General features: G+C 44.8%; 1 protein-coding gene across 1 annotated transcript in view; it reads left to right on the top strand.

The window, feature by feature from the left end:
• The window catches only part of ITGBL1 (integrin subunit beta like 1), a 132,660-nt gene extending 119,448 nt beyond the window's left edge, over positions 1–13,212 (top strand). Inside the window, exons 9-11 of the mRNA XM_053384463.1 lie at positions 4,191–4,337; positions 8,676–8,789; positions 11,398–13,212. Coding sequence (XP_053240438.1) covers positions 4,191–4,337; positions 8,676–8,789; positions 11,398–11,489 — 353 coding nt within the window. The 3' untranslated portion in view covers positions 11,490–13,212. The remainder of the gene's footprint in view (positions 1–4,190; positions 4,338–8,675; positions 8,790–11,397) is intronic.
• The last annotated feature ends 497 nt before the right edge of the window (positions 13,213–13,709 follow it).

The following is a 13,709-nucleotide window of genomic DNA, read 5'->3' as shown; positions in this document are numbered from 1 at the left end:
ATCAAAGAGCAACCCACCACAGTCCAGAATTGCCATATAATTGGTTTTAAAGGATCCTGATGGTTTCTTAAATTGACATGTGGAAGAAAATGAGGAGGAGTGACTCAAGGAACCGTAGGCTCAATAAGGTTGCTTCAGTTGACCTGTTCATTTGAACATTCATCCTGGTTTGTTTGTGGGGAAGTGAGACAACATTGCACCATCACAGCAAGCTTTACCCCACACTTTCCACTGCATTTCTCTGTCACTTTCCTTACTGGAAAAAGTCTCTTTCTTTTTGGCAAAGCAAGTTTGTGTGTAAGAGTTCCAAATCAACTAGCACAACCGAAATTTGCTATTGGTAGCATTATCATTAAAACAGAATGCATATATTGCATAACTCTAAATCAGGGCGGTGTTTCAGATTTGCAGTATGGATTTTTGCAGATGGAAATAGGCACAGAAATGAAGGTAGGAGTCAGGTGCCAATACCCTTTTCACTGGCATACACTGGGTTCATGTTACTCTTGGAAAATGTTTACCACCAGTTTACCACCTGCCAGATTTGCTTTGTTAAAATGCCTGCTTGGAAAAGCCATTTGCCTTGGAAAAGCCATTTGCATAGAAAGTTGTGCTGCTTGCCAAGGAAGTTTCTGCTGTGCAAGGCTGAAGTTGTCTCCTGGTTCCCATGGAGATGCACGAGATAAGGTATTGCACAGCTTATTTTAAGGCACAGGGCAGAGAAACTTCATTTTCTTATTCAGTGTGTGCATGCCACTCCGCATCACTACATTGGGAACCAACTTCAGACTCATTTTTGCCGCAAAGGACAGAAGCCTTAGGCCCCCCTGAGAAAGCAGAAAGTGTTACAGCTGGAGGGACCTCGGAGAAAGGCAGGGATTTTGTCTGGAGATTAGATGCCTACTGAAATGAGAGAGGGAAAAGTGAATGGCAATGCAGGTGATCTGAATAAGAACGGTCACCTGCCCTCTCTGACTAGCAGAGATTGATGAATAGCTTTCTTTTCTGACTCTAGGCCCAGATAGGTATAAGGAGAAGAATGTGATAGATGAGGGAGTAAGCAGCCGTGATCTTACATGTTTATTATAGCGACTTGAAAATGCAGCTGCCTGTCATCTGAAGAAGAAAGGAACGAGCTTTCTCAGCAAGACCTGTGGCCCAATGCTTTAGCCTTCTGCTCAGAGAAGTCAAAAGGGGAGATGTCCTAAATAGTCTGTTCCATTCCCTTAAAATAATGCCATTGATTACAATGGAACTTATTTCCAAGTAAATGTGCTTAGGATTGCAGACTTCAGTGCACAGGTCATCCTTCTCCTTGGAGTATTGAACATGTTTAGAATATTATAACGCTTTCAAATGTGAGCTGTTTCAAAAGGAAATCTGTGCAACATCCAAATCCCAAAGAATAAAAATGTTCTGGGTGGGGAGTTTGCCATGATGAAAAATAAAATAGGAATACTAAATAATATTATTCATCATTTAAATTTCACTTTCAGTGCTTAATGCATTTAACAATTATTTTTATTTCGATGCTCACAAGAGCCCAGTGAGGGTGGGTCTGTTATCTCCATTCTATGCTCTTGGATAACTGAAGCTGAGAGAGTAAAAACTGTGTGTAGCCAGCTCACAAATCAGTGAGACAAAATTCAAATCATATTTCATAGGTTTAAGGGTAGTGAAACAATTATCACTAAATAGGGCTTTGGTTTGGATTGGCATGGTCATGGAGAGAGGGCGAAACAGTGAAGCTTAAGGGTAAGAATCATAAGAGGGAAAGGAGTTTGCATGCACTTTCCTCAGTAAATGACACCTGAAATAGGTTGTAAGATTAATAATAATAATAGTAATAATAATTTGTTTGTTTGTTTGTTTATACATACCCCGCCCATCTGGGCACTCCCAACAGAATTAAATAAAACATCAAACAATAAAACATCAAACATTAAAAACTTCCCGAAACAGGGCTGCCTTCAGATGTCTTCTAAAAGTCAGATAGTTATTTATTTCCTTGACATCTGGTGGGAGGGTGTTCCACAGGGCAGGCGCCACTACCAAGAAAGCCCTTTGCCTGGTTCCTTGTAACCTCACATCTGGCAGTGAGGGAACCGCCAGAAGGCCCTTGGAGCTAGACCTCAGTGTCCGGGCAGAACAATGGGGATGAAGACGCTCCTTCAGGTATACTGGGCTGAGGCCATTTTTGCTGTAGTCCCTCTCTTTGCTGTAGTCCACATTGAACCCTGTTAACATTGCTAAATGAGACACTTTTGCTGACTAAGGGTTGTGTGCACTCCCTCATCTTTTCAATTTGTACAATATTTGTCCATGAAATATATAGATACAGCTATGGTGGATCAGATTATGTGTGGGGACCTGATTTATGGATTGATTGTCATGGTTACCCCTGGAGCAATTACATATTGGAGACCTCAACCAATTATAAACCAGTGCCCACTTTAAATATTCATGTAGGCTTACATACACGTTTGCAAACAGGTTCCTGTTTATGTATGCAGATGCATATTTGCGAAGGTGAGTGTAGAAGGAGATCCAGTTTGCCCACCGTAAAGTACGCAGCATGCCATAGTTATTGAGTGCTTAACTTTGTATGAAGAACAATCAATAAGTGGACTGGAAAGGGTAACGTGACTCGACTCCACAAGTTGTTCTTCAGGCTGCTGTGTACACAAATAAGAACAGCTCAAAGACTTCTAGACATATAAACATGGAAATTAGCAAAGTCCCTTTCCTGCTGTTCACAAAGGGCTGAAGGACTGATTCACATTGCACTCAGCAAGGCCTCTTTGTGCACAGCAGTGCTCAAAGTACGGAACAGTGCGTTTCCAAATACTCGGGGATACCATGCCCACCATAAGAGGTCTGGTGTAGGCAGATGTCCAACAGATGCGTCTTCTTCAGTCACAAAGTCGCAGTGATTCATGTGATTGCACATGCTGAATTTTGCCCTGCCTGAGAGCTCTGAAAAGTACAGGCCTTTCCCAAATTGAGTGTGGAAAGTGAGCTTTTCGCACAGCATTCCAACACATTTTTTTAAAATCTGGCTTAAGCCTTGCCTTGGGGATGGAAACTCTGGCCGTTGCACTGTGTACTATTGGCATGGCATTGTCTGACAAGCAGGGATGTTGTTTGGACTCAGGGCTGTGCTTGCCACAAAACTTCCTTGCATGGCTCATTTCCCTGTGCCCCAACCAGGCTTTGGTCATAGAGATTTAGCAGGTGAAGCTTCTCCTTTGTTGACAAGGCGAACGCGAATCCATCGCAGCCTGTTCTGACCCCATGCCGGTGCTGTTACTGCCATTAGGCAGAGTGAGGTGGCTGCCTCAGAAAGCAATTGCTGGGTGTGTGAGAGGAAGGCAGTGGTAGCAGTTCCTGTTAGCTATCTGTGAATTTTTTTTAATGTGCCTTTCACAAATAGTTGAAAATAAATCCTTTCACTTGTCAGGCTGGCAACATTTGAACAAGTATCATTTGCAAACTCCTCCAGACAATGTCCGCATGAAGTTCTCTCACCTTCACAGTCAAGATGGAACACTAACATAAGCAAGCAATTCCCAAATGCCAATTGCCAACTGCCAATTGCCACCTCCTTCCCCTAATACCATCTATTCTTTGTGAAATACATTCCCAATGAAATACTGTTTCCACAGCCATTCTTTTTGAGCTTCCCTCAGCCTTTCCCCCTTTGTTGGAAGATATGAGTCCCATGTGAACTGCCCTGTGCCCCATAATGTGTGGTGGAGAGTGGTGCCTCATTGCCAGTGCTGAAGTAAAATCCAAGTACCGTATTTTTTGCTCTATAAGACTCACTTTTCCCCTCCTAAAAAGTAAGGGGAAATGTCTGTGCATCTAATGGAGCGAATGCAGGCTGCACAGCTATCCCAGAAGCCAGAACAGCAAGAGGGATTCCTACTTTCACTGAGCAGCGATCCCTCTTGCTGTTCTGGCTTCTGAGATTCAGAATATTTTTTTCTTGTTTTCCTCCTCCAAAAACTAGGTGCGTCGTGTGGTCTGGTGCGTCTTATAGAGCAAAAAATACGGTACTTGGCTGGTCAGCTTCAGAAGGAAGTTGCGATCTTGCTCACCCTGGGCAGCAAAATGTACTGTGCAGGATCCGTCCCTCATAATAAACTTAAAATACAAACTTCTCCCTGCCTCGCCATCTCTCCTTCTAGGTCACGGCATGTGTTCCTGCGGTCGATGCATTTGCAAGGATGGATGGTTTGGGAAGTTGTGTCAGCACCCAAGGAAGTGCAACATGACGGAAAGCGAGAGCAGAAGTTTCTGCGAATCGGCGGACGGCATATTGTGCTCAGGGAAGGGTAAGTGTGGGGAAACAGAGTGCCACGGTGTATGGGCATGCTCTGGGAGATTAAAAAAAGCACAGCCCGCAGGTTATAAATTGTAGCACTCAACTTTCATAGCCCCCTCACTGTTTGACAGCTTTTCAAAATGATTTTACAATACAGAGAACTCTTGTCATGAGGTTCTCTCTTCTGTATTTAGAAGCTTTCCTTTCAGGCATTGTTTACCAACAGCGTGTGGTCCCATTTGCAGGTATAGTTGTGGGTGTACGTATCTATATGAGGCCATTGTGTATGAGGGATTATATCTTGGCATGATGTTCCAAGTGTTGCCAGCAGGTGTGTGTGCACGTTTGCTAAACTTGTCTGGAGTGGGAAGAGATTCTTTCTCTTTTCTTTTGGACTGCCGATTCCTTTCATATCCATCAAAGTCTGAGGGGGTTCCTTCATTTCAGAGGTTTTATACCTTGTTAGATTGCCATTCGTTTTCGGTTGCAAACTGTATTATGGCTGCTTCTTCGAACCTATGAAATTTGTACCAAATGCAGACATTTTAAGAAAAGACTGGCTCAGTGGTGACTGAAGCCCTCTGGGTTGGAAAGAGAGTTAAATAATCTTCTAAAATTGTGTAGGATGTGATTCTTTGGTTCTTGTTTTATTTATTTATTTTTTTAAAAAACAAACCTCTGTCTCTCAGGATTCATCTACATGTATTTAGTATCTCGCTTTTCTAATACTGCAAATGGCCTTTTCAAATGCCAGGTGCACTGCCCATGACAGCGCTTTCTTAATTTCCCGTGTGCCAATGTGGGACACTTTCAAGTTCATGATCAAGTCATCGCCTGCCTTTGTCACAGTGAGCAGAATGTCTGTGTCCCACTACTCTGGTTTTCAGCAATAGGCAAAAAATCAGGTTCTGCGCATGGGCTAGGATGCAGATTGCTACTGAGAGGCTCATATAAAGGGCTGACACTAGTCCCGTGGGATGTTTGCCACCACTGTGGCAGCTGGGCCCCATCGTGCTATGTTGAAAACTTCAAAAACCTAGCACAGTGGCCTCCTGTTTGAGTTCCTTGCTTCTAGCCATGGTGAGCAGAGGTATGGCTGCTACCATCATCACAAGGCGGGGATGGAGGGACATGGCTCTCACAGGGATACTGGTTCTGAGCATTGGTCAATGTAGAATGTAGCTGAGAGAGATATTGCTGCACTGCAGGGTTCGCCTGATGTTGTCTGGAGCCAGGAATGCAGAAACCTTTGGCCCTTTGGATGTTTCTGGACCCCAGCCCTTATCATCCCTGGCCATTGGCCATGCTAGCTGGAAAATGATGGAGGTTGGAGTCCCACAGCACTTGAAGATCCATAGGACCTCCATCCCTGGTGTACAGAAGTGTGATGGGTTCTTCTGGCAAGGTGGAACAGTAATTGTAAATGAAACTTCCACAGAGCCAAGACTGAGCCACCATCTTTAAATCCGATTTCTGCTTAGCTACTGTGTATTCAGCTGAGCAACTGAAAATAAAAGTAAGGAAATTCCCCTCTTAGGCAAAATGCTGAATGAGGAAAAACTGCACAAGTTCTTCATTATAATAGTAATATAATAATTTATTATTTATACCCCGCCCATCTGGCTGGGTTTCCCCAGTCACTCTGGGCGGCTTCCAACAAAATATTAAAATACAATAGTCTGTTAAACATTAAAAGCTTCCCTAAACAGGGCTGCCTTCAGATGTCTTCTAAAAGTCTGCTAGTTGTTTTTCTCTTTGACATCTGGTGGGGAGGGCGTTCCACAGGGCGGGTGCCACTACCGAGAAGGCCCTCTGCCTGGTTCCCTGTAACTTGACTTCTTGTAGTGAGGGAACCGCCAGAAGGCCCTCAGAGCTGGGCCGATGGGGGTGGAGAAGCTCCTTCAGGTATACTAGACCAAGGCTATTTAAGTCTTTAAAGGTCAGCACCAACACTTTGAATTGTGCTCGGAAACGTACTGGGAGCCAATGTAGATCTTTCAAGACTGGTGTTATGTGGTCTCGGCAGCTGCTCCCAGTCACCAGTCTAGCTTCCACATTCTGGATTAGTTGTAGTTTCTGGGTCACCTTCAAAGGTAGCCCCATATAGAGTGCATTGCGGTAGTCCAAGCGAGAGATAACTAGAGCATGCACCTCTCTGGCGAGACAGTCCGTGGGCAGAGTCTCAGCCTGTGTACCAGATGGAGCTGGTAAACAGCTGCCCTGGACACAGAATTGACCTGCTCCTCCACGGACAGCTGTGAGTCCAAAATGACTCCCAGACTGCACACCTTTTTCACATTGCGCATTGTTTTCACATTCCACTCCAGCAGTGGAATGGTTTGTGTGTGTGTGTTTTGTGGTGGAGAATTAGGCAGTTTTAGGTATACATTAAATTATTTTTCCTCTCTGGGTTTAATTGCAAACTATTTGTCATTGCAGAATATATACTGGTATACTTAACTACTTGCTTGTAGAACTTGGCGTGAAAGAGAAAGGGGGAAAGAATAGAATTTGGTGGGTTTGCCTTTCATTCGCTTTGGCTTCTTGTCTTCCTTCTTACCTGTCTCAATAGGCAACGGGCATCATGGAATATGGGGTATTAAACACACTACAGAGGTTGTGGGGTTCATCTCTCATCAGCCCCAACCAGGATGGCCAACAATCAAGGATGATGGGAGCTGTGGAAAAAGCCACTTTAGCTGCAGTATCCTGCACCTTGTATGCACTGTGATTAAACAAAGGAAGTTTGATGGTTAGCTGCCTGGGGAAACAATATTATGCCTTTTTTCAGAGTATGAAAGCCTGATGCTAGGCTGCCATTCTTAACCCAACTAATCCTTCACTGGCTCGCTCTTAGCGCAGAAGAGGACACGCACCTTATTCTAAGAAATGATTAGCCTTTAAGGCCATTTTATTACATTTGTTCTAGGGCGGTTGTTATGGTACCACATCGAGCAATTATAGGCTGGTGAACATGTCTGAAGATCAAGCTGTTAATGGAGCTTTGCATTTTGTGCAAAACACTTTTCTTAAAAAATAATAATGAAATCTTAAAACATCTGGCAGCTACAGGCTCAGCTTAATTTCTGGCTGCGTTTCCAGGTTTCTGCCTGAAAGATTTATTTTTGAAGAATTTATTTCAACAGCTGATTCTTCACATTAGCGTTGCCGGCACCTCCAGCTGCGATTCCTGGTGGTGGAGCATTGTGGTTGAAAAGACACATTGTCCGCACACAAAAACACAACTCGGTATGCCAGTGAAGTTGATGGCGGAACAGGGACACCAGCCCAGTTTGGCTGAGCCTAAACTCATCAGAGGCAGAAAGTGCCAGTAGCCCCTGAGATTCCTGCATTGCAGAGGGTTGGACTAGATGACCTTCAGGATTCCTTCCAGCTCTATGATTCTAAGATCCAACCCCTGGATGCTAGGACGGATCTTCTGGATGAATAATAATAACCCAGTAACCATCACCTTATGAAACAGGGAAGACGTGCAAGGCAAAAAGAGAGTTGCAACTGCTCCTACTTAAGCCAGCACACACAATCTATCCAGGATTAAACTCACCCACAACTCCCATTCATTCCAGAGAAAGAGAGAATTGGTTCATTTTCCCCACTGAAATCAGTAGGTCTTGAAAGTGTTTCTTTTTGTAGTGGGATTGTGCCACAATTTTATACGTCATGGGGTTAGTTAGACATCCCTCATTGACACAAGTGCTCGAGTTCTCCTCTTCTCCGCTGTTTGAGTGGGGCACCCAATATGACCCGTGGGCTGGAGAAACAAAAGCCTTTTCCTTAGAAAGGAAAGCAGGTCGTGTTTGTGGCATGCTCTGCTTCCCCCACAGCCAGCAGATAATAAACGGCTGTGTAGCTTATTCTTCCTACTGCATTGTTGTTGTTGTTTTAAAAAATCCCTGATTGGATTTAGTGGCTTCAGTGCCCTCAAGGAATATCTCTCCTGTCCCTTCTTGCCTTGTTACCTTAGCCAAATTAATTAATTAATAAATCACACACTGCTTTGTCCCACTGGGAAACAGTAGCCTTGATTTTAGAGCTCTGGCGGAAAGCGAAAGCATCTCCCTCTTCAGAGTAACTCCTGATTAAAACAAAATGGAAGGAGGTGAAGGAGGTATGGAGAGAAATCACTACAGGGCCTTATAGAAAACTCTTCAAGTCAAAGCACACCTCTATAGCATTCTTCTCTTCAATGGGCTTTTATCTTGATTATCTCCTTGTAGACAATTGCTTATTAATAGGCACTGATTGTGCGCCCAAGATGTTTCAGGCCCGACGGGTAAAGCTCCACTGTTCTGTAAGTGCTAGTAATGATTTTTTTGTGTGCTTTCAGGTTCTTGTCACTGCGGAAAGTGCATCTGTTCGCCCCAGGAATGGTACATCACAGGGGAATTCTGCGAATGCGACGACAGAGACTGTGACAAACACGATGGCCTTGTTTGCACAGGTGTGGCACAATCGCCCTGCCAACTCCTCTTTAAGCACGTAGGATAGCAGAGACTGAAAGAGTTTATCTGGTGTGCCAGCCTCTGCCACCCAAAATGGTGCAACTCTCCACCCAACAGCCTCCCACCCACCAACATATGCACTTTTGACCACACTGTGAGAGACAAAGCAACCCAGTTGGGTTGCCTACAAAGCTTATAGTTCCAAATGAACAGGAGGAAACCTTTCTCCTGGTTTGGGAAGGTCAAGAAGACAGCTAGATAGCTCAGTTGGTTAGAGTGTGGCACTGATAACGCCAAGCTTACAGGTTCGATTCCCATATGGGACAGCTGCATATTCCTGCATTGCAGGCAGTTTGCCACATTTCAGCATCAGTTCACAATATATTTGGATATCTATAATGAAAACTGGTTGGCAATTTAGTGTTCATTTTTCCTAATATTACATATCTTTTGTGTGCCATTTTGCCTAACATACACATTTTTGCAAGCTATTTCCCCAACCATCTTCCCCGCCTTATTTTCAGCGATATGTGCACTTATATGCACACTCCCCTAGGGCTTGTTGTTAGAAAACTGTCACTGACAGCAAGGGAGGGGAGTTTGTTTAATGACAGGTACACCTCTTAAAGAAACAGGCCACACACACTACAGCTACATCCTATTTCCCATGCTCTCAAAACACAGTATTTTGTCATTTAATAAAACATGAGCTTTTTTGGGGGGTGGGGAGCAATCCATGGTGACAGTGAGAAGCAAATCTGTACAAAAGTTTGTTGAAAGCTCTATGTAGCTGGAGTGCTGGAGGGCACATTTCCCATCCCATAATGCTCTTTTTAATAGCTGAAGCTGACTTATCCTGATGGATAGCAGAGCTCCTGCACTGCTGCTGAAGATGTGATATTGCACTGAAACTGCTATATTGGGATTAACCTTAGTTTAGTGTTTTGAAAGAAAGCTACATTTTTCATCTTGGGAAAAGGCTGGGGGAAACACCCTTTAATTTCTCTGACTGACTTGCCCAGTTATTGGAGAATACATAACGCAATATGAAATGTACTTCTTTAGTTGAGTTCCCTGCATTTCAGGGTGTCCCTCCCAGCTCCACAATTCCATGATTCTAGAACATCAGGGAAGCACGTGTGTGTTTACTGGACAGTGGCAGAACAGCACATTTTAGCCAACAGCCATGCATCTTGCAGTCTGGCCTGATGTCTGGATGCTTTCCATGAGGATGTCAAGGAGCCTGACAACTTTTCTCCTGACATGATGGCTGGCAATTAAAGGTCTGCCCATCTGTCTTCTGCCCAAGAAGCGCAGACAGCGAATGCCAAATAGGCAACAGTAGCTATCAAGAGACAAGGTAGGAGGGGGATGTCTAGTGACATTAGACCTCTCCTTTTTTGCCAGGAACATACGTACTTTGGAGGACAAACGCTCTGTTGCTGCAACAGGTTTTGACCTTGAAACGGCAGGCGAATGTAGGGAACAAACAGCTAAACAAAGACTTACAGTACTTGCTTTTGATAATCTAACCCAGGGATATGGAAAGGTGATTGGACTCCAATTCCTATCAGCCACAGGCAGCAATTAGGGGGTGATAGGATCTGTGACTCAACAACATCTGGAAGGCCACAGGTTCCCCATCCCTGATTTACCTTGACATATGCAATCTCTTCATGGTGGCTCATATGGCACTTTGAGATGCCCTTGTGGTGCCAAAGGCTTCCAGGTTTATTGTTTAAAAACATATAGCAGGGAACTCTGCAACCAGATGACCTGCTCCAGGTGCTAATAGTTCTGCTCCCCTTTCTTACGGCTCTTTGCTGGACTGACCTCTAAATAGAGGATGTCTTCAAATGTCAAGTAGGACCAGTTCATTTTTTGCTAAAGAAAAACACGAGGTGTTGATAGAAGCACTGCAGGCGTCAGCACAAAATGGCTGCCACAGGCAGCAAAGAGAGAGAGAGAGAGAAACAAAAGCCCTGAGTTGGACACATGGCCACCCTAGCAAATTGGACACAAAAGTTTCTGTAAGATGGAATAGTTAAAGCATAGTTCACAGGTTGTTCACTGGTGCAGAGGAAGGATACAGTGTTCAGGGGCATGAGTTAGGGCTGTGAATGGCAGGCATGAGTTTGGGGGCAAGCATTCCATCCCAAACCTGACTTTTGAGTCCTGAATTCTGCCAGTGCCCTAGTATTATACACACTTGGTTGCCTTGAAAGAAGCATGCAAGGAAAGGGATCTGGATTTGGATAAAGCATAGCTAAAGCGTCTCCAGAGGATCAAAAGATGAAGATGCCCATTTTCTTTTGTACCTTGAACTGCAGCACAAAGACTAGAGCTAAGCAGCACAGAGGCAGCTGGCTGTAAACACTGATGGTTTAATTGTAACCTTCAGTGTCTTCTTGATGGCAAACTGTTTAGCAGCCTTTTTTTTTTGGTGACGACTTAATCAAATTGCAAAGCGAGTTCTGTCCAGCAAGAGAAAATATGTACAGGGGGAAATAAAGCTGTTTGATGGTTTGCGACGTTTGCAGAGCAACACATGTTTAATGAAGTACATTTCAATTATGGATAATTATTGCCTGTGTTGTTTTGTTCCAGGAAATGGTATATGTAGCTGTGGAAACTGTGAGTGCTGGGAAGGTTGGACTGGAAATGCTTGCGAAATCTGGCTTGGGACAGAATACTCCTAATGCTGCCACGGAACACTGAAGACTGAAGGATTTTTGGGTCTGGTGCTTGTTTATTTTAACTTAGGCTGCTAGAATACTTAAATGCAAGACAAACTTTGAGACAAGCAAATCCACCACTAGGTATAAGTGAGCACAGCAGCATTTTTCCAGGTGTGTGTGCATGGGGGCGGGGGGAATCCAATAAACAACACCAGGTTTTGAACCTGCTCTCAGTGCAGTCAGTGGGAACAGGGTAGGGCCCCTCCAATATCACAAAAGAAGACAGTATAGCCTGTTAGAGTGCCACAAATAATCTTCGCTGGAAATTGCACAGACAAGACACATTATATAATGTAGTTGGGCTACTGAATTCCAGCTTCATTGTGTAATAAGAACTATCTGCATGAAAACGCTGCTTCAGAAATATGTAAAAATTCCAAATTAGAAGGGGAGGTCCCTTTGATCCTGGCCTTTTCTCTCTTGCACACATAGACACACACTCGCTCACACAGCTACACACACCCTCTCTGCTTTGTGTCACCCTACTCACCACCCCTTTCCACAGGTCTCTAGTAAGTGTCGGGAAGAGATGGAATGGAAAGGAGGCATGTGAGGAAATTTCTCCCTCCATGAAGGTTTTGCTTTTTTTAAAAAAGGGGGAGCTGAAACTACTTACCTTGTTTGATTTTAAAAAGTGCCAGAAAATGACTTCCTACACCAGTGATTTTAGGTCCATGTTGAAAGCACGTTTGCATTGTTTCAGTTCTGTTAACCAGTGCTGTTTTCCCTTCCCCTTCCCCCCCTTTCTTTCTATCATTTGCCCCCACTGCTCACAATCTTACTGGCTGCTATGAGCCACATCACACAGCTAAGGATGTCACTGCACGTCCTTTGGGGACACCCATGACACTGGGGACACCTGTGAACAAAATCAGAGGTGTTGCTGCAGCCAGCTGGAGTTGATGGTAGTGTGGTTAAATTAGGCCAAGTCTGTGAGAGTGAAGGAGGAGGAGGAGAAGGAAAACAGAGACTACCAGGAGCACCAAGCAGGACTGGAACAATGCAGATGTTTGCCAAAATGCGTATTTTTAAGTAATCTTTTTATTGGCAATCAGATGTGCCGCTGTTGTGTAGAACACCCCAAGTGTCTAGGACTGTGTGAATGAATCGTAAAGCCTCGCTGACCAAGCAGAAATGAATTAGTAAAAGTAATTCAGCAGTACATATACAGTGGTACCTTGAGTTACGTACTTAATTCGTTCCGGAGGTCTGTTCTTAACCTGAAACTGTTCTTAACCTGAAGCACCACTTTAGCTAATGGGGCCTCGTGCCGCCGGAGCACAATTTCTGTTCGCATCCTGAAGCAAGGTTCTTAACCTGAGGCAATATTTCTGGGTTAGCGGAGTCTGTAACCTGAAGCGTATGTAACCTGAAGCGTATGTAACCCAAGGTACCACTGTATAGGCCTTGATTTGGCTCTTCTCACTCACCAATGCCATCAGGGACCTGGAAAGAAAAAAGGCAGTGGTGTGCCAGGGATATGGTAAGCCAGAGAACAAAAAGTACTTCCTTCACACAGGGAAACTTACTAGTGGGGGTGACCTCAAGGTTGGTTGCTGTTTCATGGTCGCTGAACCACAGGACTAACTGAATAGCTGAAATAGGGTGAAAGGTGATTCAGCCCCGTTTCCCACTAGGTATAAGCAGGATTTTTTATAGGCAAAAAAGGTGCCAGAACTGCTCCCTGCACCTTCCTCCCTCCCTTCCTCTCTTCCCCCTGCACGCCCTGCGAACCCTTCTCTCGTTTTTGTTTCCCATCCACAGGCTGGCAGCCATGCTGCCCCCACTGTCCCTTGGTGCCAGGGCAATGGGGAGGCCCCTCCATCCCCTTATGTGCTTCCCCACCACCTCCTGCTAGAGCAGCCAAAATGAGGAGAAAGAAGGGGTGCCTCAGCAGCCTTTGGGTAGGCCTCCGCGTCTCTGGGAAACTGGGAGGAGCAATGGCACGGCCATGTCAGGGTTGGGTTCGTGTGTGAGGGGGAAGGAGAAGGGTCATTGGTTTGGGAGTTGGTTCATGCCAGGGCCTAGCGCCAGGAGTTGTTGTTTGAGGGCGGTGGAGGAACTGTGCTCTGGCACGCTGCGGCTGGAAAAAAAAGAGCTGAGTTTGAGAGGGTTGTGGTGGAGGCTGGAAGCGACTGAAGCAGCAAGAATTTGTGGGCAAAACTGATTTGGCAACTGCCT

This window comes from Podarcis raffonei, chromosome 4 (genome assembly GCF_027172205.1).
Source record: "Podarcis raffonei isolate rPodRaf1 chromosome 4, rPodRaf1.pri, whole genome shotgun sequence".
NCBI lineage: Eukaryota > Metazoa > Chordata > Lepidosauria > Squamata > Lacertidae > Podarcis > Podarcis raffonei.
The sequence above is the reverse complement of the archived record's forward strand: the minus strand, read 5'-3'. Positions and strand labels throughout refer to the sequence as shown.